At 54.5% G+C, this 23,704-nt stretch overlaps 1 protein-coding gene across 4 annotated transcripts in view; it reads right to left on the bottom strand.

Moving 5' to 3' along the window:
* The window catches only part of SFXN5 (sideroflexin 5), a 110,140-nt gene extending 87,484 nt beyond the window's left edge, over nt 1–22,656 (bottom strand). For all 4 annotated transcript variants that reach the window (XM_086888704.1, XM_086888707.1, XM_086888706.1 and 1 more), the window contains exons 1-2: nt 22,545–22,656; nt 11,166–11,234 (exon numbers count right to left, since the gene is read on the bottom strand). In XM_086888704.1, the coding sequence (XP_086744830.1) occupies nt 11,166–11,234; nt 22,545–22,601 (126 nt within the window). In that variant the 5' untranslated portion in view covers nt 22,602–22,656. The remainder of the gene's footprint in view (nt 1–11,165; nt 11,235–22,544) is intronic.
* Nucleotides 22,657–23,704: the final 1,048 nt, after the last annotated feature.

Below are 23,704 nucleotides of genomic sequence, written 5' to 3'. Positions count from 1 at the left end.
TATTATATTATATTATATTATATTATATCATATCATATCATATCATATCTCATAATATATGATATTGTATTATGTTATGCTATGTTATGTTATATTATTATATTATATTTATCTCATATCTCATATAATTATAATATGTCATGTCATCTCATATCATATCACATCATATCATATTCTATAATATTATGTATCATAATATATATAATATTGTATTTTATCATATATTGTATGATATATATTGTATTTTATTGTATACTGTATTGTTATATTGCTTTATCTATCTATATTGCATTAGATTATTATATCATGCATTATATTAACTATTATATCATGAATTATATTATATTATATTATATTATATTATATTATATTATATTATATCATATTTAATATATTTAGTATATATAACAGACACTATACCCAAGCCATATTTTACAGAGAATATATAAAAACATAGATATTTATACATCTCAATATATCCATTTTTTCCTGAAGGAATGCCCATTTCCCTGGAATACACGTATTTATTGAAGTGTAAAACCCCCCCAGGGCAGGAGCAGCCAGCAGAAAGGTTCCTTGGATCGCCCAGAGGGGAAGAAATCAGGATACAAAATCCTTTTCCAGGGGTTAAACCTGATCCAGGTCTGGGGACAGCAGCTCCCGGAGCTCTGGCAGGTTGTGTCTCCTCCAGCTGGGGGATTCCCAGCCTGCACTCACATTCCAGCCTTTTGGGGGATTTTCCACGGCTGCTGCCGGAGCTGGGCCCAGAAACACGGCATGTTTTGGGAATGCTGTCCCAAAGCTCCTCGGAGAGCTCCTGGTGCCTCCCCAGCCCTTCCCGAGCCACTGCGCTCCCCAGGAGCTCAGAGCCAGGGACCCAGGGACCCAGGGACGCAGGGATCCAGGGACACAGGGACACAGGGACACAGGGACACAGGGACCCAGGGACACAGGGACACAGGGATCCAGGGACACAGGGATCCAGGGACACAGGGACCCAGGGACACAGGGATCCAGGGACACAGGGATCCAGGGACACAGGGATCCAGGGACACAGGGACACAGGGACACAGGGACACAGGGATCCAGGGATGCAGGGATCCAGAGATCCAGGGATGCAGGGACACAGGGACACAGGGACCCAGGGACACAGGGACACAGGGACACAGGGACACAGGGACCCAGGGACACAGGGACCCAGGGACCCAGGGACCCAGGGACACAGGGACACAGGGACACAGGGATCCAGAGATCCAGGGATGCAGGGACACAGGGATCCAGAGATCCAGGGATGCAGGGACACAGGGATCCAGGGATCCAGGGATGCAGGGATCCAGAGATCCAGGGACACAGGGACACAGGGATCCAGGGACCCAGGGATCCAGGGATGCAGGGACCCAGGGACCCAGGGATCCAGGGATGCAGGGATCCAGAGATCCAGGGATGCAGGGATCCAGAGATCCAGGGACCCAGGGATCCAGAGATCCAGGGATCCAGGGACACAGGGATCCAGAGATCCAGGGACGCAGGGACCCAGGGATCCAGGGATCCAGGGACACAGGGATGCAGGGATCCAGGGACCCAGGGATCCAGGGATGCAGGGACCCAGGGATCCAGGGACCCAGGCACCCAGGGATCCAGGGATGCAGGGACCCAGGGACCCAGGCATGCAGGGATCCAGGGATGCAGGGACGCAGGGACCCAGGGATCCAGGGAAACCTCGCACCAAAGGGCACTCTGGGGTTTCCTTGGAAACCAACCCAAACCAACAGTCAGTGCTGAGCACTGTCCTGCAAGCATTCCAGAGCCAGGGAACAGCTGGAACAGCTGGAACAGGGAACAGCTGGAACAGGGAACAGCTGGAACAGCTGGAACAGGGAACAGCTGGAACAGGGAACAGCTGGAACAGAGGGAACAGCAGGAACAGTGGGAAAAACAGGGAACAGCTGGAACAGGGAACAGCTGGAACAGGGAACAGCAGCCGCTCCTGTGCCTGGGGTTGGATCCAGGGCCCTTTCCAGTGGCTGAGCTCACTCTGCCGGTGCCGCCTCATTCCCAGCCCAGAGGATTCCATGTTTTCCATCCCCTGCCGGGATCAGCAGAGCAGGGTCTGTGCAGACTCCAGGTTTGGCACAGCCAGGAACAACCTCAGCAAAAACCTCCTGATTCCGGGCAAAAACCTCCTGATTCTGGGCAAAAACCTCCTGATTCTGGGCAAAAACCTCCTGATTCGGGGCAAAACCTCCTGATTCTGGGAAAAAAACTCCTGATTCTGGGAAAAAACCTCCTGATTCTGGGTAAAAACCTCCTGATTCTGGGCAAAAACCTCCTGATTCTGGGAAAAAACCTCCTGATTCTGGGAAAAAAACTCCTGATTCTGGGAAAAAACCTCCTGATTCTGGGGAAAAACTGATTCTGGGGAAAACCTCCTGATTCTGGGTAAAAACCCTCCTGATTCTGGGCAAAACCTCCTGATTCTGTTCAAAAACCTCCTGATTCTGGGCAAAAACCTCCTGATTCTGGGCAAAAACCTCCTGATTCTGGGGAAAACCTCCTGATTCTGGGGAAAACCTCCTGATTTTGGGCAAAAACCTCCTGATTCCGGGCAAAACCCTCCTGATTCTGGGCAAAAACCTCCTGATTCTGGGTAAAACCTCCTGATTCTGGGTAAAAACTCCTGATTCTGTTCAAAAACCTCCTGATTCTGGGTAAAAACCCTCTTGATTCTGGGCAAAATCCTCCTAATTCTGGGTAAAAACTGATTCTGGGTAAAAACCCTCCTGATTCTGGGGAAACCCTCCTGATTCTGAGGAAAACCTCCTGATTTTGGAGAAAAACCTCCTGATTTTGGGCAAAATCACGGCCTCAGGGATTTGTGGAGAGCAGCAGAACCTGTGTCCCCATGCTCCCACAACAGGTGACATCTCCCAGATCCCGCTCTTTGTCTGGGAATGTCGGCCTGGAATTGGATCCCTCCTGGATCAGCCCATGCCAGCTCCGGGCTGAGTGTCCTGGCAGAGCTGCCCCCACCCTTCTCCCACCTCTCCAAACCTCTTGCTTGGGATTAAAATCAGAATATCCTGAGCTGGAAGGGCCCACCGGGGTCACCAAGAGGCAGCTCCTGGATTCCCAGAGCTGCTCTGGGTTTCTCCCAGCAGCTGAGCCTTGGCTCCCCCCACAGATCCAGGATCCCCCTCCCCTGCTGCACCTTCACTCCCACCCCAAAAGGGACCCAGGAACAGAATTAGACCAGATTTTAGTGCCAGAAATTCCTTTTGTTCTTCTGTTCCCGTTTTATTGGAGCAGTGGGAAATTCGGAAAACCGGGATCCAACACCTTCTACAGATGTTGGAGTGCCAAACACGGAGTGATGGTGTTCAGAAATCTCCAAAGGCAATCCCATTCCACCTAAAACACCGTGCCTTGCTCCAAAAATCAGCAAATTATTTCATACACAAAAGCTTTCATAACTGGTTCAAAAATAAAACCCCATCCACGCTCGCTGAATCTGCCTTAAAAATTCAGTTTAGCTTGATAAAAAATAACATGGAAGCGGCAGAACGGGGATTTCCTGGAAAGAGGTTGAATTCTTGAAGAGAAAAATGAATGTGTCCTGGATGTTTCCATGGATAAGGGTGGGAAACCTTTTCCACACCTATCCAACATCCCTGGCAGAGAAATGAGTCATTAATTAAGCCAAGTCCTCTTGACATTGGAGGGAGTTTGGAATTGGGGTGCAGAAACACGGCTGTGTGAGGTCCTGCTCCTCCAGAAGGGTCCAGGATCTCCCACAGGAGCCAAGCTGACCCTGAAAAGGGGAATGAAATCCAACCCCAGGGATTGGAACTCCTGGGAATTCCTGCCTTGGCTCAGGGGCCGCAGCTGGAATGAGCAGCTCCAGGAGCAGGCGTGGTTGGGAATTTGTGGAGAGAAACACCCCGGGGTTTTTAGGGTGTCTCAGGCATTCCCAGGCTGCAGGAGAAGCAATCCCACAGGATCCCAGCAGCACCTGGAGCTGCTCCTCAGGGCTGTGTGCTGCTCCAGAATTCCCCTCAGGAAAAGCTGTTCCCACCAGGAAAGGACAATTGTCTGGGAAGGAGAATCCCAAGGCTCCAGTGAGGTCTGGGGGTGCAGGGAAGAGCGGCCCTGGTGCCCCCAGAGCTGGGAGAGAAGAGGGGAGGGCCAGCAGAACATCCCCAGAGCCAGTGGAGAATTCCAGGGCTGAGGTTTTGTCACTGCAGTCACTGAAATCAATCACTGAAATGGCTGGAATCAATCACTGAAATCACTGCAATCACTGAAATGGCTGGAATCAATCACTGAAATCACTGAAATCGCTGGAATCAATCACTGCAGTCACTGAAATGGCTGAAATCGATGGAATCAATCACTGCAATCACTGAAATCAATCGCTGAAATCACTGAAATCACTGGAATCAATCACTGAAATCAATCACTGGAATCAATCACTGGAATCAATCCCTGAAATCACTGAAATCAATCACTGAAATCACTGAAATCGCTGGAATCAATCACTGAAATCAATCACTGAAATCAATCCCTGAAATCAATCCCTGAAATCAGTCACTGGAATCAATCCCTGAAATCACTGAAATCGATCACTGAAATCACTGAAATCGCTGGAATCAATCACTGAAATCAATCACTGAAACCAATCACTGAAATCCCTGAAATCACTGAAATCACTGGAATCACTGGAATCAATCACTGAAATCAATCACTGGAATCAATCACTGGAATCAATCCCTGAAATCACTGAAATCAATCACTGAAATCGCTGGAATCAATCACTGGAATCACTGGAATCACTGGAATCACTGGAATCAATCACTGAAATCAATCACTGCAATCACTGAAATGGCTGGAATGACTGAAGTTACTGAAACCAGAAATCGCTGAAATCGCTGGAATCAATCACTGAAATCAATCACTGAAATCAATCACTGAAAACAATCACTGAAATATCTGAAAACAATCACTGAAATTACTGAAATCCCTGAAGTCCCTGAATTCCCTGAAACCACTGAAATCCCTGAAATCCTTGAAACCAGAAATCAATGAAACCACAAATCCCTGAATTCCCTGAAACCCCAGAATTCCCTGAAATCCCTGAAATCCCAGAATTCCCTGAAACCCCAGAATTCCCTGAAATCCCAGAATTCCCTGAATTCCCTGAAATCCCTGAAACCAGAAATCATTGAAACCACAAATCCCTGAATTTCCTGAAATACCAGAATTCCCTGAATTCCCTGAAATCCCTAAAATCCCTGAAATCCTGAATTCCCTGAAACCCCAGAATTCCCTGAAACCCCAGAATTCCCTGAATTCCCTGTATTCCCTGAATTCCCAGAATTCCCTGTATTCCCCAAATTACCTGAATTCCCTGTATTCCCCAAATTACCTGAATTCCCTGAAACCCCAGAATTCCCTGAAATCCCCAAATTCCCTGTATTCCCTGTATTCCCTGAATTCCCTGAATTCCCTGAATCCCTGAATTCCCTAAATCCCTGAAACCCCTGAAATCCCCAAATTCCCTGAAACCCCAGAATTCCCTGAAATCCCCAAATTCCCTGAAACCCCAGAATTCCCTGAAATCCCCAAATCCCCAAATTCCCTGAAACCCCAGAATTCCCTGAATTCCCTGTATTCCCTGAATTCCCCGAATTCCCTGTATTCCCTGAATTCCCTGAAATCCCCAAATTCCCTGAAACCCCAGAATTCCCTGAAACCCCTGTATTCCCTGAATTCCCTGTATTCCCTGAATTCCCTGAATTCCCCAAATCCCTGAAATCCCTGAATTCCCTGAAATCCCCAAATTCCCTGAAACCCCAGAATTCCCTGAATTCCCTGTATTCCCTGAAACCCCTGAATTCCAAAAATCCCTGAAACCCCAGAATTCCCTGAAATCCCCAAATACCCTGAATTCCCAGAAACCCCAGTATTCCCTGAATTCCCTGTATTCCCTGAATCCCTGAATTCCCGTCCATCCAGCTCTCCCCAGCCAGCAGCTCTGAATGGAGAGCAGCAGCGAGGGATGAATGGGGCTCGCTGCTATTTTTTCCCCTTTCTCTTGAGGAAATCTTGGGAGTTTCTATAACAACCCTGGCCGGATCCCATCTCGATTGGAATGGGAACAAACAGCAAACACACAAAAAAAAAACCCCTGGGGCTCGCTCTTAAAGCCACAAATTGTCCCTCTGGGCTCGGAGGGGACAGGGGGAGCTTTGGGTGAGGAAGGAGCAGCGGGGGGGACAAAGGAGAGCCACAAAAATGGAATAAAAGTGAGCTCAGCGCATCCTCACACACAGCTCTGGGCTGCTCAGGTAATTCCAGCAAACACTCCAGCCTCCAAATCCAGGGAAAAGCCTCCTATTCCTTCTGGAAAAGCCAAGCACGTTTTGTGGTTTTTTTTTTTTTACCCAGAACCTCTGAAAAAAGCAGGAGAAAGTTGAGCACATGCAGCAGCTCCAAATGCCAAATCCCCTCTCTCCGCAGCTCCACTCGATAGCTGCTAATGTCTAAGATTACACTTCAGCTCCTTTTTAACAGCAAAAACGAGGTCTGTCTGCAAGGTTGTGCTACTGTTTCAATATTTATTGTTGCTTGGTTTCTCTGCTGCTGTCTGTGGGATGAAGTGTCACTCGAGTTTTTACAGCATCCCTGATTAAATTAAAAAAAAAAACAACCCTACAACCACGTTTCCTTCCCCGGAGCGCCTGATTCCTTCCACAGCCGCGGAAAAAACCTCGAGCACTTCTAGCGGTGGCTGCTGGGGTCTCAGCTCTCACAATAGGGTGCCAGACAGACCATCTGCACAGGGATGTTCTCACTGAGCTCAGCCCTGCCAGCACCCACCCTGCTCCAGCCTGCGAGCCCTGCGAGCGCTCGGGAATGGGCTGGGATGGGATGGGATGGGATCCATGGGATGGGATCCATGGGATGGGATCCATGGGATGGGATGGGATCCATGGGATGGGATCCATGGGATGGGATCCATGGGATGGGCTGGGATGGGATGGGATGGGATGGGATCCATGGGATGGGATCCATGGGATGGGATCCATGGGATGGGATGGGATCCATGGGATGGGATCCATGGGATGGGATGGGATGGGATCCATGGGATGGGATGGGCTGGGATGGGATGGGCTGGGATGGGATCCATGGGATGGGATCCATGGGATGGGATCCATGGGATGGGATCCATGGGCTGGGATGGGATGGGATGGGATGGACAGGGATGGGCTGGGATGGGCAGGGAATGGGCTGGGATGGACAGGGATGTGCCATCAGGGATGGGCAGGGATGGACAGGGGTGGACAGGGATGGACAGGGATGGGCTGGGATGGACTGGGATGGACAGGGATGGGCTCTGGATGGGCAGGGATGGGCTGGGAATGGGCTGGGATGGACAGGGATGTGCCATCAGGGATGGGCAGGGATGGACAGGGGTGGACAGGGAATGGGCAGGGATGGGAAGGGAATGGGCAGGGATGGGAAGGGAATGGGCTGGGAATGGGCTGGGAATGGGCAGGGGTGGACAGGGATGGACAGGGATGGGCTGGGATGGGCTGGGATGGACAGGGGTGGGCAGACGGATGGACAGCTCCTCCAGGGACCTTGTGGAGAGGGAGAGCTGGAACAAACCCCAGCAGCTGCTGCAGCCAGCCCAGCCCCGGGCAGGGAGACACAGCCACACAATCCCAGAACTGCTGCGCTTGGAAAAGCCCTCTGAGACCTTCCCAGCCATCCCCAGCCCTGCCAGGGCCAGCGCTGCCCCAGCCCCGAGTGCCACATCCAGGGGCTCTGGAATCCCCAGGGATGGGAATTCCCAACCTCCCTGGGCACTTCCAAGGCCTGAGCTCCCTTTCCATGGGGAAATTCCTCCTGCTCCCCTGGGGCCGTTCCCTCTCCTCCTGTCCCTGTTCCCTGTGAGCAGATCCCAAATCCCCCCCGGCTGTCCCCTCCTGCCAGGGACTTGTGCAGAGCCAGAAATTCCCCCTGGGCCCCCTTTGCTCCAGGCTGGAGCTGAGGAGCAGAAGGAAGAGCCCCAGCAGAGATCACTGATGGCTCATGGCCACCTCTCCAAGCCCAGGGCCACCTGAGCTCTCCCCCGGGCTCCCACCTCGTCCCCCCTGGCTCCAGGGCTGCTCCTCCTGGCAGATCCGTGCCTTGTCTCCTCTTGGATCCACGGTGGCTGCTCATGGCTGGGAGCAGCCAGCAGAGCCCCGTGTGTGACACTGGGGGTGAGGGGGGTTCCTGTGCCGGGAGCACGGCACATTCCTGCCACAGAGTCCCCACGGGGGCCCCGGACAGGATCCACGTCCTGCTGAGCCTCCGGGCTCAGCCTGGCATCCTGGGGGTGATCTCAGTGCCCCGAGCTCCACGGGTTCCACCTCTGGCCCAGCCAGGACCTGAGGGACTTCTCCCAGCCCAGCCAGGACCTGGGGGAGATGTCCCAGCCCAGCCAGGACCTGGGGATGTGTCCCAGCCCAGCCAGGACCTGGGGGACTTCTCCCAGCCCAGCCAGGACCTGGGGACGTGTCCCAGCCCAGCCAGGACCTGGGGGACTTCACCTAGCCCAGCCAGGACCTGGGGGAGATGTCCCAGCCCAGCCAGGACCTGGGGATGTGTCCCAGCCCAGCCAGGACCTGAGGGACTTCTCCCAGCCCAGCCAGGACCTGGGGGACTTCTCCCAGCCCAGCCAGGACCTGGGGGATGTGTCCCAGCCCAGCCAGGACCTGAGGGGAGGTGTCCCAGCCAGGACCTGGGGATGTGTCCCAGCCCAACCAGGACCTGGAGGACGTGTCCCAGCCAGGACCTGCAGGACGTGTCCAAGGCTCCCACCCAGGACCTGGGGGACGTGGCCCAGCCCAGCCAGGACCTGGGAACGTGTCCCAGCCAGGACCTGGAGGACGTGTCCCTGCCCAGCCAGGACCTGGGGATGTGTCCCAGCCCAGCCAGGACCTGGGGATGTGTCCCAGCCAGGACCTGCAGGACGTGTCCCAGCCAGGACCTGCAGGACATGTCCCAGCCCAGCCAGGACCTGCAGGACGTGTCCCAGCCCATCCAGGACCTGCAGGACGTGTCCCAGCCCATCCAGGACCTGCAGGACGTGTCCCAGCCCAGGCTCCCGTGGCCAGCAGCAGCAGCTCCAGCTCCCCGTGGCCGAGGAGATCCAGCTGTGCCCTGGCTGCAGGCACAGCCCAGCCTGCTCCCCGTGTCCCTGCTCCCAGGGATGACACACACGGCAGACTTGACTCCAGCTGGCCCCATTGTATTGGATCCACAGTGACAGACAACAGGAGCCAGAAACTTTTTGTTCGAGTGGAGCCAGCAGATGTGACACTGAATAAACACAGACAGTCAATCTGCTGAGTAAGAAGGTATCGTTCGTATAAATAACATACATCTAATCCTGCTTCCATTTTAAAGCCAAATATGGGAATGCAAGATGCTCTGCAGAGCCAGGCTCTGAACAATGAGACGAGGCACAGAGAGCAGGCAGCCCCTCGGAGCTCGCCCCACTCCTGCTTCCACCTGCAGCCACTGCCAGCCCTTCCTCCAGAACAGCTGGGTGACCACAGCCAGCCCAGGGGGATGGGTTCTCAGAGCACCTGCTGGCCCACACGGGCCTTAATTACAGAGCAATTAAAACTGATTCCAATCGTTTCAGCCTGACACGTCCCCACGCCGGGCCCTGACCCCGGGGACATCCCGGGGCTGGGACTGGTGACCCTGCAATGCCGATTTCCCACTTGCTGGAGGATTTGCAGCTGCCAAGAGAGGATTTCATTGCCAGGGATGAGGTGAATGAGCACCCCGAGGTTCCTGAGGCCAGGGCTGGGCTCCAGCCCCTCTGCCCCAGGAGATGGCAGGACATCAGAGCACATCAGGGCAGAACCCAGGGCCACCCCACGAGGGTTCCCTCCCCCAGAACCTCTGAAAAACATCAGGAAGTTCCTGATGGTGTCAGGAATCTGTTTCATTGGAAAATAAACACCTAAAGGATGAGTGTCACCGTGACTGATCATCCTCTCAGCTCCCCACTGGGAGAGATCCCTCATCCCTCCTCACAACACCAGCAGGCTGCGGTGATGGAGCACACAGCCATCCAAAACACGATGGAGAAAAATGAAATATCACCACATTTCCCTGCATTTTCCAGGGGATTAACCTCCATTCCCATTAGACACTCATTCATCTACTCTTTTTTCCCGTTTGCCAACGAGCTCCTCCAAGCCAAGCAGGGATTTGTTTGTTGCTGGGAGCCCTGGGGCTGGGAGATGCAGCCATCTGTCAGCTCCCTGCTCACCCCTGGGGCTCAGCAAACCCTTCCTCAGCTCCCATTTGCCCCCTCAGCCATCGAGGGAAAGCAAAAAAACCCCAAGTTCTCCGTCTGCACGGCCCAGCCAATGTAAAAACACGGAGTAAAGAGAGCAAAAAGCAGATTTTGTGCCCCAAGAAGTGGCCCAGGAGGTTATTTTATCCTCCAGGGAAGGGGACACCAGCAGAGATGCTGCAGGTGTCCTGAGCATCCCTACCACGGAATTCACCTCCCAGAGGAGATGACAGAGTTCATCATTCAGAGTTTTCCAGTTCCTCCCTGGAAAGCCCCCAAGTCATTCCTGAACACCCCAAAGTTCAGCCCTGTCCTTTCCCAGCCCCAGAGATGGACACCAAACCTCCCTGACTTGTTGAGGTTCCCTCCAGAACCCAAAACTGCTCAACTCTGACCCGGCATAAAACTGGGTAAAACATCAGAATTTGTTCTTTTTATTCCCTAATAATAAAAATTATTATTTTTTTAATTGGAAAAAAAATTAAAATAAAAAGGAAAAAGCAGCTGTCCTTCACTGAAAATCCACAGAATTCCAGAGCAGAACTTTTCCTTCCCAAGGGTTCCCCACCACCAGGGAACCAATGTTCCAAAGGTATCAGCTGTGTTCTGGCAACGCTCCAGGGGCACCCGGCCGTAACTCTTTGCTTTATTTTATGTCTCTTATTGCCCTTATTAAACCTTTTTAAAATCTTACAGGAGAGTGAACTTGGTTTTTCACACCTGTGAACCACAAACCCTGTGGAAACACTTCTGCTGCTCATCTCCAGCTGTCAGAGCCTCCCAAAACAGAGCTGAGCATTACCTCGGTCACAAAGAGAGTGCGGGGGTCGATGATGTCCAGGAAGTGCCTGAATCTGCCGTAAAATGAAGTCTGGAAAACAGGAGACAAAAAAAAAGCAAACCCAAGTTCAGTGAGGAATTGCCTTTTGGGGTTTATTTCCTTTACAGAATGAAGCATCAACTGGAAATGAATCATAGAGGAGGTCTTGACTGGTAATTTGGGCTTGGAAAGCCAAACCACTCCAGGATTGCCTGGATCCCTCCTTTTGCTCCCAGGAAAAGCCTCTCCAGCGGCTTTTCCATCGAGTTATCCCCACACAAACACCCCCAGGCTGGACTTTTCCCAAAGTGCCACCAGGAACGAGCCCAGGCTGGCTCTGAGCGCTTCCAGAACCAGGAAAAGTCTGGAAGAAGGGATCTGTGGAACAGGAGGGGAAGGTGATGGGCAGCTCCAGAGGAAAGGAGGAAAGGAGACTCAGTGCTCAGACAGTGAAAATAAAAATATCAGTGGAATTTATCCCAACTCCAAGCACCAGACCGTGAAACACTGCGGGACTGGGAGCCCTTGGGATACATGAACATCATCACTCCAACATCAGCTGGATTCCCTGATCCAGGATTCCAGAGCCTCAGGCCAAGTGGGCTCAGGGCAGCCCCTTCCAGAGCCCCTCAGGGATGAGGATCACAGCCAGGGACACCACGGAGCTCTGGGATCTGGGAATTCTCCATCCTCACGTGGCCCATCTGCAGGAAGGGGCTGTAAACAAAGGCCTGGAGTGGGGATTTAGGGGCTGCTGGCAGCGCTCCCCAGAACATTCCCGCTCATCCAGGGATGATTCCTGCAGAAATCCCTGTCCCAGGGCCCTGTGCAGGACATGCTGAGCCCCCCGTGCCACCCACCCTCACCAAACCCCGTCATCCTGCCGCGTTCCTGCTGAAAACCAGAACCCCCAGCGGCCCCAAACAGCCCCACAGCGGCTTTTAATTGGCGTGGATCTAATTAACGCCAATCCTGGTGCTCTTCGGAGCCGTTTGGAGCCGGACGTTTTGCTGCCTCCCTTTTATTTTGGGTGTGAGGATCCCTGCAGAGGCCAGAGAGGTGCAGGTAATGCCAGCTGTTCCTGCCTCAGCCCATCCCATGGAACAGCTGGAGCTGCTGCAGCACAGCTGGAACTGCTGCTGCACAGCTGGAGTTATTGCTGCACAGCTGGAGCTGCTGAGACACAGCTGGAACTGCTGCTGAGACACAGCTGGAACTGCTGCTGCACAGCTGGAACTGCTGAGACACAGCTGGAACTGCTGCTGCACAGCTGGAGTTACTGTTGCTGCACAGCTGGAACTGCTGATACACAGCCAGAACTGCTGCAGCACAGCTGGAGTTACTGCTGCTGCAGCACAGCTGGAGTTACTGCTGCAGCACAGCTGGAACTTCCAGCTGGAGCTGGAACTCCCACAGCTGGGAGCGCTCAGCAGCCTGCGAGCGTGATGAAGTGGTTGGGAATATTAATGGGATATTAATGGGATATCAATGGGATATTAATGGGATATCGATGGGATATCGATGGGATATCGATGGGATATCGATGGGATATCGATGGGATATCAATGGGATATCAATGGGATATCAATGGGATATCGATGGGATATCGATGGGATATCGATGGGATATCAATGGGATATCAATGGGATATCAATGGGATATTAATGGGATATTAATGGGATATCAAACAGATATCAATGGGATATCAATGGCATATTAATGGGATATTAATGGCATATTAATGGCACAGCTGGAACTGCTGCACAGCTGGAACTGCTGCCTCCAACATCAGCAGGACGAGGGGATTTAAAATCTGACTTCACCGCTGCCCTTGTGGCCGTGACACGCTGAGAAAAGCCACATAAATTAAATTAAATTTAATTAATGAATGGGAATCCAATGGAACATCAGCGTTTCACACCCGCCTGAGCAAGGAGTGAATGGCGAGGGAGGGCGAAGGAGACCCCAAGTCCTGGGGGCAGGACAGAAATGGCACCTGGAACCAGCAGTTCCATTCCCAGGGTGAGGCTTTGGCTGGCACTGAGCTCCTGCCCAGCCAAGCTCAGCCAGGCCCAGCTTAAGGCCAGGTTTGGGCAGCTCAGCCCCACCCTGATGTTATCCCAGTCTCCCATTCCCACACAGCTGGGGCTCAGCTGGGCAGCTGAGAGTGCCCAGATCCCGAAATCGGGGAATGGCTGGGATGGAAGGGACCCTAAAGATGATCCAGTGTCACCCCAGCCATGGCAGGGACACATCCCCTGTCCTGGAGCTCCAGCCCCAGGGTCCAGCCTGGCCTGGGGCACTGCAGGGATCCAGGGGATCTGGGAATTGCAGGAAGGGATATGAGGGATTTGTTTCCAGGTGCTGCTGCCTGAACTCGTCCGTTCTGTGGTCAGAGAACACCAAAAGCAGCAGGACCTGAGTCTGGACAGGCTTTGCCTGCTTTGGGTGAGCTCTGGTGAGTCAGAGCCTCATTTCCCACACCTGGAGCCCTCTGAGACCCGGCCCAACAGAGCCAGGCCTAACCCAGAGCCAGGAGAGCTCAGCTCAACAGAGCCAGGCCTAACCCAGAGCCACGAGAGCTCAGCTCAATAGAGCCAGGCCCAGTTCAACAGAGCCAGGCTCAACCCAGAGCCACGAGAGCTCAGCCCAACAGAGCCAGGCTCAACCCAGAGCCACGAGAGCTCAGCTCAACAGAGCCAGGCCCAGTTCAACAGAGCCAGGCTCAACCCAGAGCCACGAGAGCTCAGCTCAACAGAGTCAGGCCTAACCCAGAGCCACGAGAGCTCAGCTCAACAGAGTCAGGCCTAACCCAGAGCCACGAGAGCTCAGCTCAACAGAGCCAGGCTCAACCCAGAGCCACGAGAGCTCAGCTCAACAGAGCCAGGCTCAACCCAGAGCCACAAGGGCTCAGCCCAACAGAGCCAGGCCTAACCCAGAGCCACAAGAGCTCAGCTCAATAGAGCCAGGCCCAGTTCAACAGAGCCAGGCTCAACCCAGAGCCACGAGAGCTCAGCCCAACAGAGCCAGGCTCAACCCAGAGCCACGAGGGCTCCCTGGCCGTCCGTCCCTGCTCCTCCTCCTGCAGCGCTGCCCAGCTCCTGAACAAACATCCTTTGTTTTGTGCCCTCCAGCCACGGGACTCGCTGTTTTTCCCTTCCAGATCTTGTGGAAAGCTTCCTCCCTGCTTGGCCTCCCATCATCCAGGCCATTCCTGTTCCCAGTTTATTCTCCTGACTGGAAGCTGAATGAATTTTTTCAGTTCAAGGTCGGTTTTCACAGAGCCGCATACAAGACACAGGAAAAAAAAAAAAAAAAACAAATCAAAGCCCCCAGGAATTCCCAATAATTCAGAAATTTGGGGGAAATTGGGAAGGGTTGGAATTCCCAGATTTGCTGGGGCTGTCCCTGGATCCCTGGCAGTGCCCAAGGCCAGGATGGACACTGGGTGTGGGATAGAGGGAGGTGTCCCTGCCCATGGATGGGGTGAGATTCAGGAATCCCAGTCCCAGCTGGGATTCAGGAATCCAAATCCAAACTGGGATTCAGGAATCCCAATCCAAGCTGGGATTCAGGAATCCCAATCCCAACTGGGATTCAGGAATCCCAATCCCAGCTGGGATTCAGGAATCCCAATCCCAGCTGGGATTCAGGAATCCCAATCCCAGCTGGGATTCAGGAATCCAAATCCAAACTGGGATTCAGGAATCCCAATCCCAGCTGGGATTCAGGAATCCCAATCCAAACTGGGATTCAGGAATCCCAATCCCATCTGGGATTCAGGAATCCCAATCCCATCTGGGATTCAGGAATCCCAATCCAAACTGGGATTCAGGAATCCCAATCCCAGCTGGGATTTAGGAATCCCAATCCCAGCTGGAATTCCGTGAGCCAGCCCAGCCAAAGCTGCCAGGAGATGGGAATGGGATGAGAGGAGGCAGCCCCTGGGCACAGGAACAGCCCAGTGCCCTCCCTGCCAGCCCAACCCAAACTCCACTGAGGCTGGAGATGGTTCCCAGCCCTGCTCCATCCCCTGCCAGGCTCGGAGCTCCTCAGATTCCCACAGTCTGACCTTCCTCTCCCAAAAATCCAGCCCTGGCCTCCTTCCCCCTTGAATTCCTGGAGCAGCTGCTGGAGTAAACTGGGAGCAAACTGAAGATCACAAATTTCCTGTGATTAATCGGGGATATTTTGGGAGCGCTCTCAGCAGCCTGCGAGCGTGATGAAGTGGTTGGGAATATTAATGGGATATCAATGGGATATTAAAGGGATATTAATGGGATATTAAAGGGATATCAATGGGATATCTATGGGATATCGATGGGATATCAATGGGATATCAATGGGATATTAATGGGATATTAATGGGATATCAATAGCATATTAATGGCATATTAATGAGATCTTAATGGGATCTTAATGGGATATTAATGGGATATCAATGGGATATCAATGGGATACCAATGGGATATCAATGGGACAGCAATGGGATAGCAATGGGATAGCAATGGGATATTAATGAGATCTTAATGGGATCTTAATGGGAGGTCAATGGGATATTAATGGGATATCAAACAGATATCAATGGGATATTAATGGGATATCAATGGGATATCAATGGGATATCAATGGGATATCAAACAGATATCAATGGGATATCAATGGCATATTAATGGCATATTTATGGCATATTATGGCATATTATGGCATATTAATTCCCTCCCGGGGCACAGCAGCTCAGGAGTGTTATGGATCCAGGATCTGGGCCATGAGGGTCCAGCTGATCCCAGGAAATGACCCCTGGCAGGCTCCAGGCTCCTGAGGGAAGGTCAGAGGTCATTAGCGAGGTGTTAATCACCTTCGGGAGCAAAAGAATCCCAAGGAGCCCGTGCTGGGCAGGCCTGGGAAGAGCTGGAGGCATGGACAACTTCAATTTAATTACAGCCGGATTTTAAACGGGGTTTAATTAAGCCAGAGCCAAAAGCACGCAGGCTTGGGGTGGGGCTCAGCTCCAAACCAGGCTCACAACAGCTTTTAATTAAAAAATTAAAAGCAAAATTAAAAGCAAAGCAAAGGGAGCCAATTGAAGCCACTGGGACTGTGACGAGTCACAGCCAGGTTTGTGCCACTCCTGGCCTTGTCCAGGCAAGTCTGGGCTGGAACTGTGGAATGCCTTTGATGCCTTTAGTTTGGTTTTCCAAAGTTCAAGAGCTGAGATTCCAACGGGAGAAGCTCCTGCAGCTCCGAGCCAGCGGCACGGGCAGGGCCAGGACAGGGCACAGGAACCCCCTGGAGCAGGAGCTGGGCTTCAAAACCCAACAAAAACCAACAAATTCCCCTTCAAACCCAGCCAGGGCAACAGCAGGAGAACCTGGAGCTGCTGGAATAAACATTCCAGGATTCTGGAGCCGAGCTGGGAGAGCTGGGAATGTTCCCCTGGAGAAGGGCAAAATGCAGGGAATGCTGAGAGTCCCTGCAGGGGCTCCAGGAGAGCTGGAGAGGGACTGGGGCCAAGGGCTGCAGGGCCAGGAGCCAGGGAATGGCTTCCAGTGGGAAAGGGGAGATTGGGCTGGGATCTTGGCAAGGAATTCCTGCCTGGGCTGCAATTCCCAGATTTCCCATGGCTGCCCCTGGATCCCTGGGAATATCCTGGACATTGGGACTGGATCCACCCAGGACAGTGGGAGCTGTCCCTGCCATGGATGGGTGGCCCTGGATGGGATTTAAGATCCTTCCCAACCCAATCCAGGCTGTGATTCCATGATCCTTTTAAGCCAGTCCCTTCTCCACAGCGACATCCCTTTAGGAAAGAGGAGTTTGATCCCATGGATTAAAGGGAACAAAAACCTCGCCCTGAGCAGCAGCTGAGGCGGCTCCTGATCTCCTGCATCCCTGCAATTCTCTGGACATGGAATCCTGGAATGCTCTGGGTGGGAAGGGACCTTAAAGCTCATCCAGTCCCAGCCCTGCCACTGGATTTTCCCCAGGATAAATGTTCCTGAGCCCTGGGAACACACAGCAGGCTTTGGGAGAGGGAGAGCTCTGCAAATCCTCAAAGGAAAAGGAATCAAATAAGGAAATAAAGAAAGGGGGATGGGGGGGGAAAGGAGTATTTCTAGCAAATTAGCCCTACTTGTCAGAAAATTAAGTCCTCATCACAAATTCTCAAGCCCAACGTCCTCATTTCTTCCTTCACCTAAAAATAGCCCCGTTTCCAGCGGGAGCCGGAGCCTTTCCGGCAGGGAGCTGGGAAAAGGTGACTCGACAGAACAGGAGAGGAGGCAGAGCTGCACAGGCAGCAGGGAAAGAACATTCCAGAACCCCAGAGGGGCTCTGGGTGCTCTGCCCCTCCTGCTGCCCCAAATCCTGCAGGGAATCCCAAATCCCCAGGGGCCGAGGGATTTGTTCCCAGCACAGAAGTTGTCCTTGTTGTCCCCGAGGGGGTCAGGCTGTCCCAGCTCCGTGTCCCAGGAGAAAGGAGAGCTGGCATCCCTCGGGAATCCGGCTGGAATAGCAAACAGCCCAGCCCCCCATCCTGCCCACACCGCGCAAAAACGGGAAAGGCTGGAAAGGGCAGGGGGGGAAAGCACCCGAACAGCCGGCAGGGAAGGGCTGGGGAATCCCTGATCCCTGGGGAATCCACTGATCCCTTGTGCTGATCCATTGGGAATCCCTGATCCCCTGGGAATCACTGATCCCTTGTGCTGATCCATTGGGAATCACTGATCCCCTGGGAATCACTGATCCCTTGTGCTGATCCATTGGGAATCCCTGATCCCCTGGGAATCACTGATCCCTTGTGCTGATCCATTGGGAATCCCTGATCCCCTGGGAATCACTGATCCCTTGTGCTGATCCATTGGGAATCACTGATCCCCTGGGAATCACTGATCCCTTGTGCTGATCCCTGGGGAATCCCTGATCCCCTGGGAATCGCTGATCCCTTGTGCTGATCCCTTGGGAATGTGCTGATCCCCTGGGAATCACTGAACTCTTGTGCTGATCCCTGGGGAATCCCTGATCCTTTGGGAATGTGCTGATCCCTTGTGCTGATCCCTTGGGAATCCACTGATCCCTTGTGCTGATCCCTGGGGAATCCACTGATCCCTTGTGCTGATCCCTTGGGAATCACTGATCCCCTGGGAATCACTGAACTCTTGTGCTGATCCCTGGGGAATCCACTGATCCCTTGGGAATCACTGATCCCCTGGGAATCACTGATCCCTTGTGCTGATCCCTTGGGAATCACCGATCCCTTGGGAATGTGCTGATCCCTTGGGAATGTGCTGATCCCTTGGGAATCACTGATCCCTTGGGAATCACTGATCCCTTGGGAATGTGCTGATCCCTTGGGAATCACTGATCCCTTGGGAATCACTGATCCCTTGGGAATGTGCTGATCCCTTGGGAATCACTGATCCCTTGTGCTGATCCCTGGGGAATGTGCTGATCCCCTGGGAATCACTGATCCCTTGTGCTGATCCCTTGGGAATCACTGATCCCTTGGGAATGTGCTGATCCCTTGGGAATCACTGATCCCTTGGGAATCCCTGATCCCTTGGGAATGTGCTGATCCCTTGGGAATCACTGATCCCTTGGGAATCCCTGATCCCTTGGGAATCACTGATCCCTTGGGAATGTGCTGATCCCTTGGGAATGTGCTGGGGCTCCTCCCCAGCACCGACCTTTGGAAGGAAACACCAAGGTCAAGGTGGGGGAAATAAAGAACTGGAGAGGCTGAGCCAGGGATGGAGGGGCTGAGTTATCTATGGAATCAGGGCTGGGTTATCCATGGAATCAGGGCTGGGTTATCCATGGGGATCAGGGCTGGGTTATCCATGGAATCAGGGATGGGTTATCCATGGAATCAGGGCTGGGTTATCCATGGAATCAGGGCTGGGTTATCCATGGAATCAGGGCTGGGTTATCCATGGGGAACCAGGGCTGGGTTATCCATGGAATCAGGGCTGGGTTATCCATGGGGAATCAGGGCTGGGTTATCCATGGGGAATCAGGGCTGGGTTATCCATGGAATCAGGGCTGGGTTATCCATGGAATCAGGGATGGGTTATCCATGGGGAATCAGGGCTGGGTTATCCATGGGGAACCAGGGCTGGGTTATCCATGGGGGTCAGGGCTGGGTTATCCATGGAATCAGGGCTGGGTTATCCATGGAATCAGGGCTGGGTTATCCATGGAATCAGGGCTGGGTTATCCATGGGGAATCAGGGCTGGGTTATCCATGGAATCAGGGCTGGGTTATCCATGGAATCAGGGCTGGGTTATCCATGGGGATCAGGGCTGGGTTATCCATGGGGATCAGGGCTGGGTTATCCATGGGGAATCAGGGCTGGGTTATCCATGGGGAATCAGGGCTGGGTTGTCCATGGGGAATCAGGGCTGGGTTATCCATGGGGATCAGGGATGAAGGGCTGGGTTATCCATGGGGATCAGGGCTGGGTTATCCATGGGGAATCAGGGCTGGGTTATCCATGGAATCAGGGCTGGGTTATCCATGGAATCAGGGCTGGGTTATCCATGGGGAACCAGGGCTGGGTTATCCATGGAATCAGGGATGGGTTATCCATGGGGAACCAGGGCTGGGTTATCCATGGAATCAGGGATGGGTTATCCATGGGGAACCAGGGCTGGGTTATCCATGGGGAATCAGGGATGGGTTATCCATGGGGATCAGGGCTGGGTTATCCATGGGGATCAGGGCTGGGTTATCCATGGGGAATCAGGGCTGGGTTATCCATGGAATCAATCAGGGCTGGGTTATCCATGGGGATCAGGGATGAAGGGCTGGGTTATCCATGGGGAATCAGGGATGGGTTATCCATGGGGAACCAGGGCTGGGTTATCCATGGAATCAGGGCTGGGTTATCCATGGGGATCAGGGCTGGGTTATCCATGGGGATCAGGGATGGGTTATCCATGGAATCAGGGCTGGGTTATCCATGGGGAATCAGGGCTGGGTTATCCATGGGGAACCAGGGCTGGGTTATCCATGGGGAACCAGGGCTGGGTTATCCATGGGGAACCAGGGCTGGGTTATCCATGGGGAACCAGGGCTGGGTTATCCATGGGGAACCAGGGCTGGGTTATCCATGGGGAATCAGGGATGGAAGGGCTGGGTTATCCATGGAAGTCTGAGCCAGGGATGGAGGGGCTGGGTTATCCATGGGAATCAGGGATGAAGGGCTGGGTTATCCATGGGGAACCAGGGCTGGGTTATCCATGGGGAATCAGGGCTGGGTTACCCATGGGGGTCAGGGCTGGGTTATCCATGGAATCAGGGCTGGAGGAGCTGGGTTATCCATGGGGGTCAGGGCTGGGTTATCCATGGAATCAGGGCTGGGTTATCCATGGGGAATCAGGGCTGGGTTATCCATGGGGAATCAGGGCTGGGTTATCCATGGAATCAGGGCTGGGTTATCCATGGGGAACCAGGGCTGGGTTATCAATGGGGAACCAGGGCTGGGTTATCCATGGGGATCAGGGATGGAGGGGCTGGGTTATCCATGGGAATCAGGGATGAAGGGCTGGGTTATCCATGGGGGTCAGGGCTGGGTTATCCATGGGGAACCAGGGCTGGGTTATCCATGGGGGTCAGGGCTGGGTTATCCATGGGGAATCAGTGATGGAGGGGCTGAGTTATCCATGGAAGTCTGAGCCAGGGATGGAAGGCCTGGGTTATCCATGGAATCAGGGATGGAGGAGCTGGGCTCTCCCAGGCCGTGGTGGGAGCAGGAATGTGGAGCTGCTGCATCCCGAGCCAAGCAGAGCCAACACAGGATCCATAAAGCCTGGGAATGTTCCAGCCCCTTCCTCTGTGATCCCACAACGCTCCAGACCGGGCTGTGGACCCTTGGGCAGAGGGAGCAGGAGAAAACAGGGAATGTGGGATGAAACCAACGGGACAGCAGCACCACAACCCCTCCACAGCTCCCTGAAAATTTACAGGAAAGGGATAAATCCCCTCAAGCAGAGAAGGGGCTGATTTGCCATGCTCGGAGCAGCCCCAGCATTCCCAAAGAATCCATCCCCATTCCCTGGCACCAGGACACCCCTCGCATCCTGCAGAGCCCCTGGAATGATTCCTGAGCGCTGCCACAAGCGCCAGTCGCTCCTTAATGAACAGAACGCGCCGATCCCGTGCCTGACGCGCTGCCAAGCAAGCCTGCACTCGTCTGTGGTGTCTAGAAGGGAGAAGCGTCTCCTCCTCCTCCTCCTCCTCCTCATTAAAAAGCTCCCTCTCTCCCCAGCTGGAGCATCCCTGCTGTCCCCAGGGGAGTCACCCCCTCCCCGAGGCTCCAGGACGTGCCCCGTGACTCCTGCACCGATGGGTTGGGTTGGAGGGGACCCCAAAGCCCTTCCCATTCCCTGTGGGAAGAGGCAGGAGATCCACCATGGAATGGCTCCCCTGGGAAATGCACAGCTCATCCCAAAGGCTGCCTGGGCCAAGCCAAGCACAGGGATCGACTCAGATGGGGATAAATGGGGGTTCTGGATGGCTCTGGGGAGTGGGAATGATCTCCCTGGGGATTGTCCCAAGGTCAGGACACACTCCCACGCCCAAGGTGAGGAGCAGGGAATCCTTCCAGGGAGTCCTGTCCCGCTCAGGAGGGACTGAAGGGGGTTTAGGAGCCTCCATATCAGCCTAAATGGATCCACAAGCACAACAAGTGGTGTCTGCTCATCCACGCTGGGTTCTGTGCCCAGCACCTGCCCTACTCACCTGGGGCCAGGTGTGTGACCCTCCCCGTCCCCAGGGCAGCCGTGGAGGACACAGCTTTTCTGCTCTGTCACAATCTGCTGGCCTGTGCATCGTCCTGGCTGCTCACAGCCAGCGCTCCGTCCATGGCCACCAAAGCCGGACACTGCCAGCCTGGCAGAGCGCCCACCTGGAGCATCGCCACTCCATCCCAGAGCTGCTCTTCCCCTCCCAGCCACCTTGGCCCTCGCCCCGGCCCCTCGGGTGAAGGACGAGCCCGCGCCATGCCACACCAGGACCCCCCGCCCGTCCCCGCTGCCCTGGGGTGCGCCCGCGGGGCTCGAACCCGCGACCCCTGGGCCCCGCGCCCGCCGCGCTGCGCCCCGCGCCACAGGGGGACCCGCCGGCACCGCGGGACCCGCCGCGGCCAGGGGGCGGTGGCTCTGACTGACAGCTCGGCCGGCCAATGGCGCGGGAGCTTCGGGCCAATCAGCGCACGGCACTGAGAGAGGGGCGGGGCGAAGCGGAGCGGGGAGCGGGGGGCTCCGTTCCCGGGGTGGGGGGGCGATGCCGCGCGCGAGGCGGGGACGGCTCCCGCCGCCCCTCCCGGTGTCCTCCCCGCCGCCTCCCGCCGCCCGCCGTACCTGCTCGAAGCGGGGCTTCCCCAGCTGGAACGGGGGATAGTCCGTCGGCTCCGCCATCCCGCAAGCGCCACTTTAAACAGCCTCCCCCGCCGCCGGGCCCCGCCCCCCGGCCGGCCGCGCGCTGATTGGCTGCGGCCAACCGCAGCTGCCGCGGGGCACGCCGGGACATGGAGTCCGCCCGCCACTGCCGGGGCGGGGCCGCGCGCGCTCCGCCAGCCAATGGGAAGCGCGCTGCCCGCGGGGCACCATGGGAAATGTAGTCCCGCCACGGCCGGGGCGACCCGCGGGAGCCAGCGGGGAACGGGGACAGTCCAGAGAGAAGGGACAGGTTCCGATGAAGGGAACACGGAAAGAAGAGTTTGGCCTTAATCATGTAATAGACTGAGCAAATAATAAAGCACAGAAAGGCCCAAAAACCTCTGAAAAACTACCCCGGATATTTTTGAATTTCATCCCGACGACATCTGTGATAAGGAGGACATGGAAGGGCTGGAGCGTGGCCAGGGATGGGGCTGGAGAATTCCAGAGGGAGCTGGGAAAGGCTGGAGAATTGCTGAGGGAGCTGGGAAGGGGCTGGAGAATTGCTGAGGGAGCTGGGAAGGGGCTCAGGCTGGAGCAAAGGAGGCTCAGGGGGAATTTCTGGCTCTGCACAAGTCCCTGGCAGGAGGGGACAGCCGGGGGGGATTTGGGATCTGCTCCAGGGAACAGGGACAGGAGGAGAGGGAACGGCCCCAGGGCAGCTCAGGGTGGATTTTGGGAATATTCCTACATGGAAAGGAATCTGGAAGTGCCCAGGGAGGTTGGGAATTCCCATCCCTGGGGATTCCAGAGCCCCTGGATGTGGCACTCGGGGCTGGGGCAGCGCTGGCCCTGGCAGGGCTGGGCATGGCTGGGCTGGAAGAGCTCGGAGTTTTTCCCAATCCCAGTTCAGCGAGTGCACGGCTGTGTTTCCTTGTGGAATTGCAGATTCCGGCTGCGCTGGGAGCCCCACGGTCCCCAGTGACCTTTGGATGACAAATCCGGGACGCGGTGAGGATTTGTGGAGATAAAGCCAAGGTCGTGCGGGGCTGGGGCTCCGCGGGCACACCGAGCCATCCTCGGAATCCTCTCCCCCAGATTAGTGGGATAAGAGAGTCTGGACCTTCAAATGCCGGCGAAAT

Source organism: Cyanistes caeruleus, chromosome 5 (assembly GCF_971803275.1).
Source record: "Cyanistes caeruleus chromosome 5, bCyaCae1.hap1.1, whole genome shotgun sequence".
Taxonomy (NCBI): domain Eukaryota; kingdom Metazoa; phylum Chordata; class Aves; order Passeriformes; family Paridae; genus Cyanistes; species Cyanistes caeruleus.
This window is presented reverse-complemented; position numbering and strand designations above follow the sequence as displayed.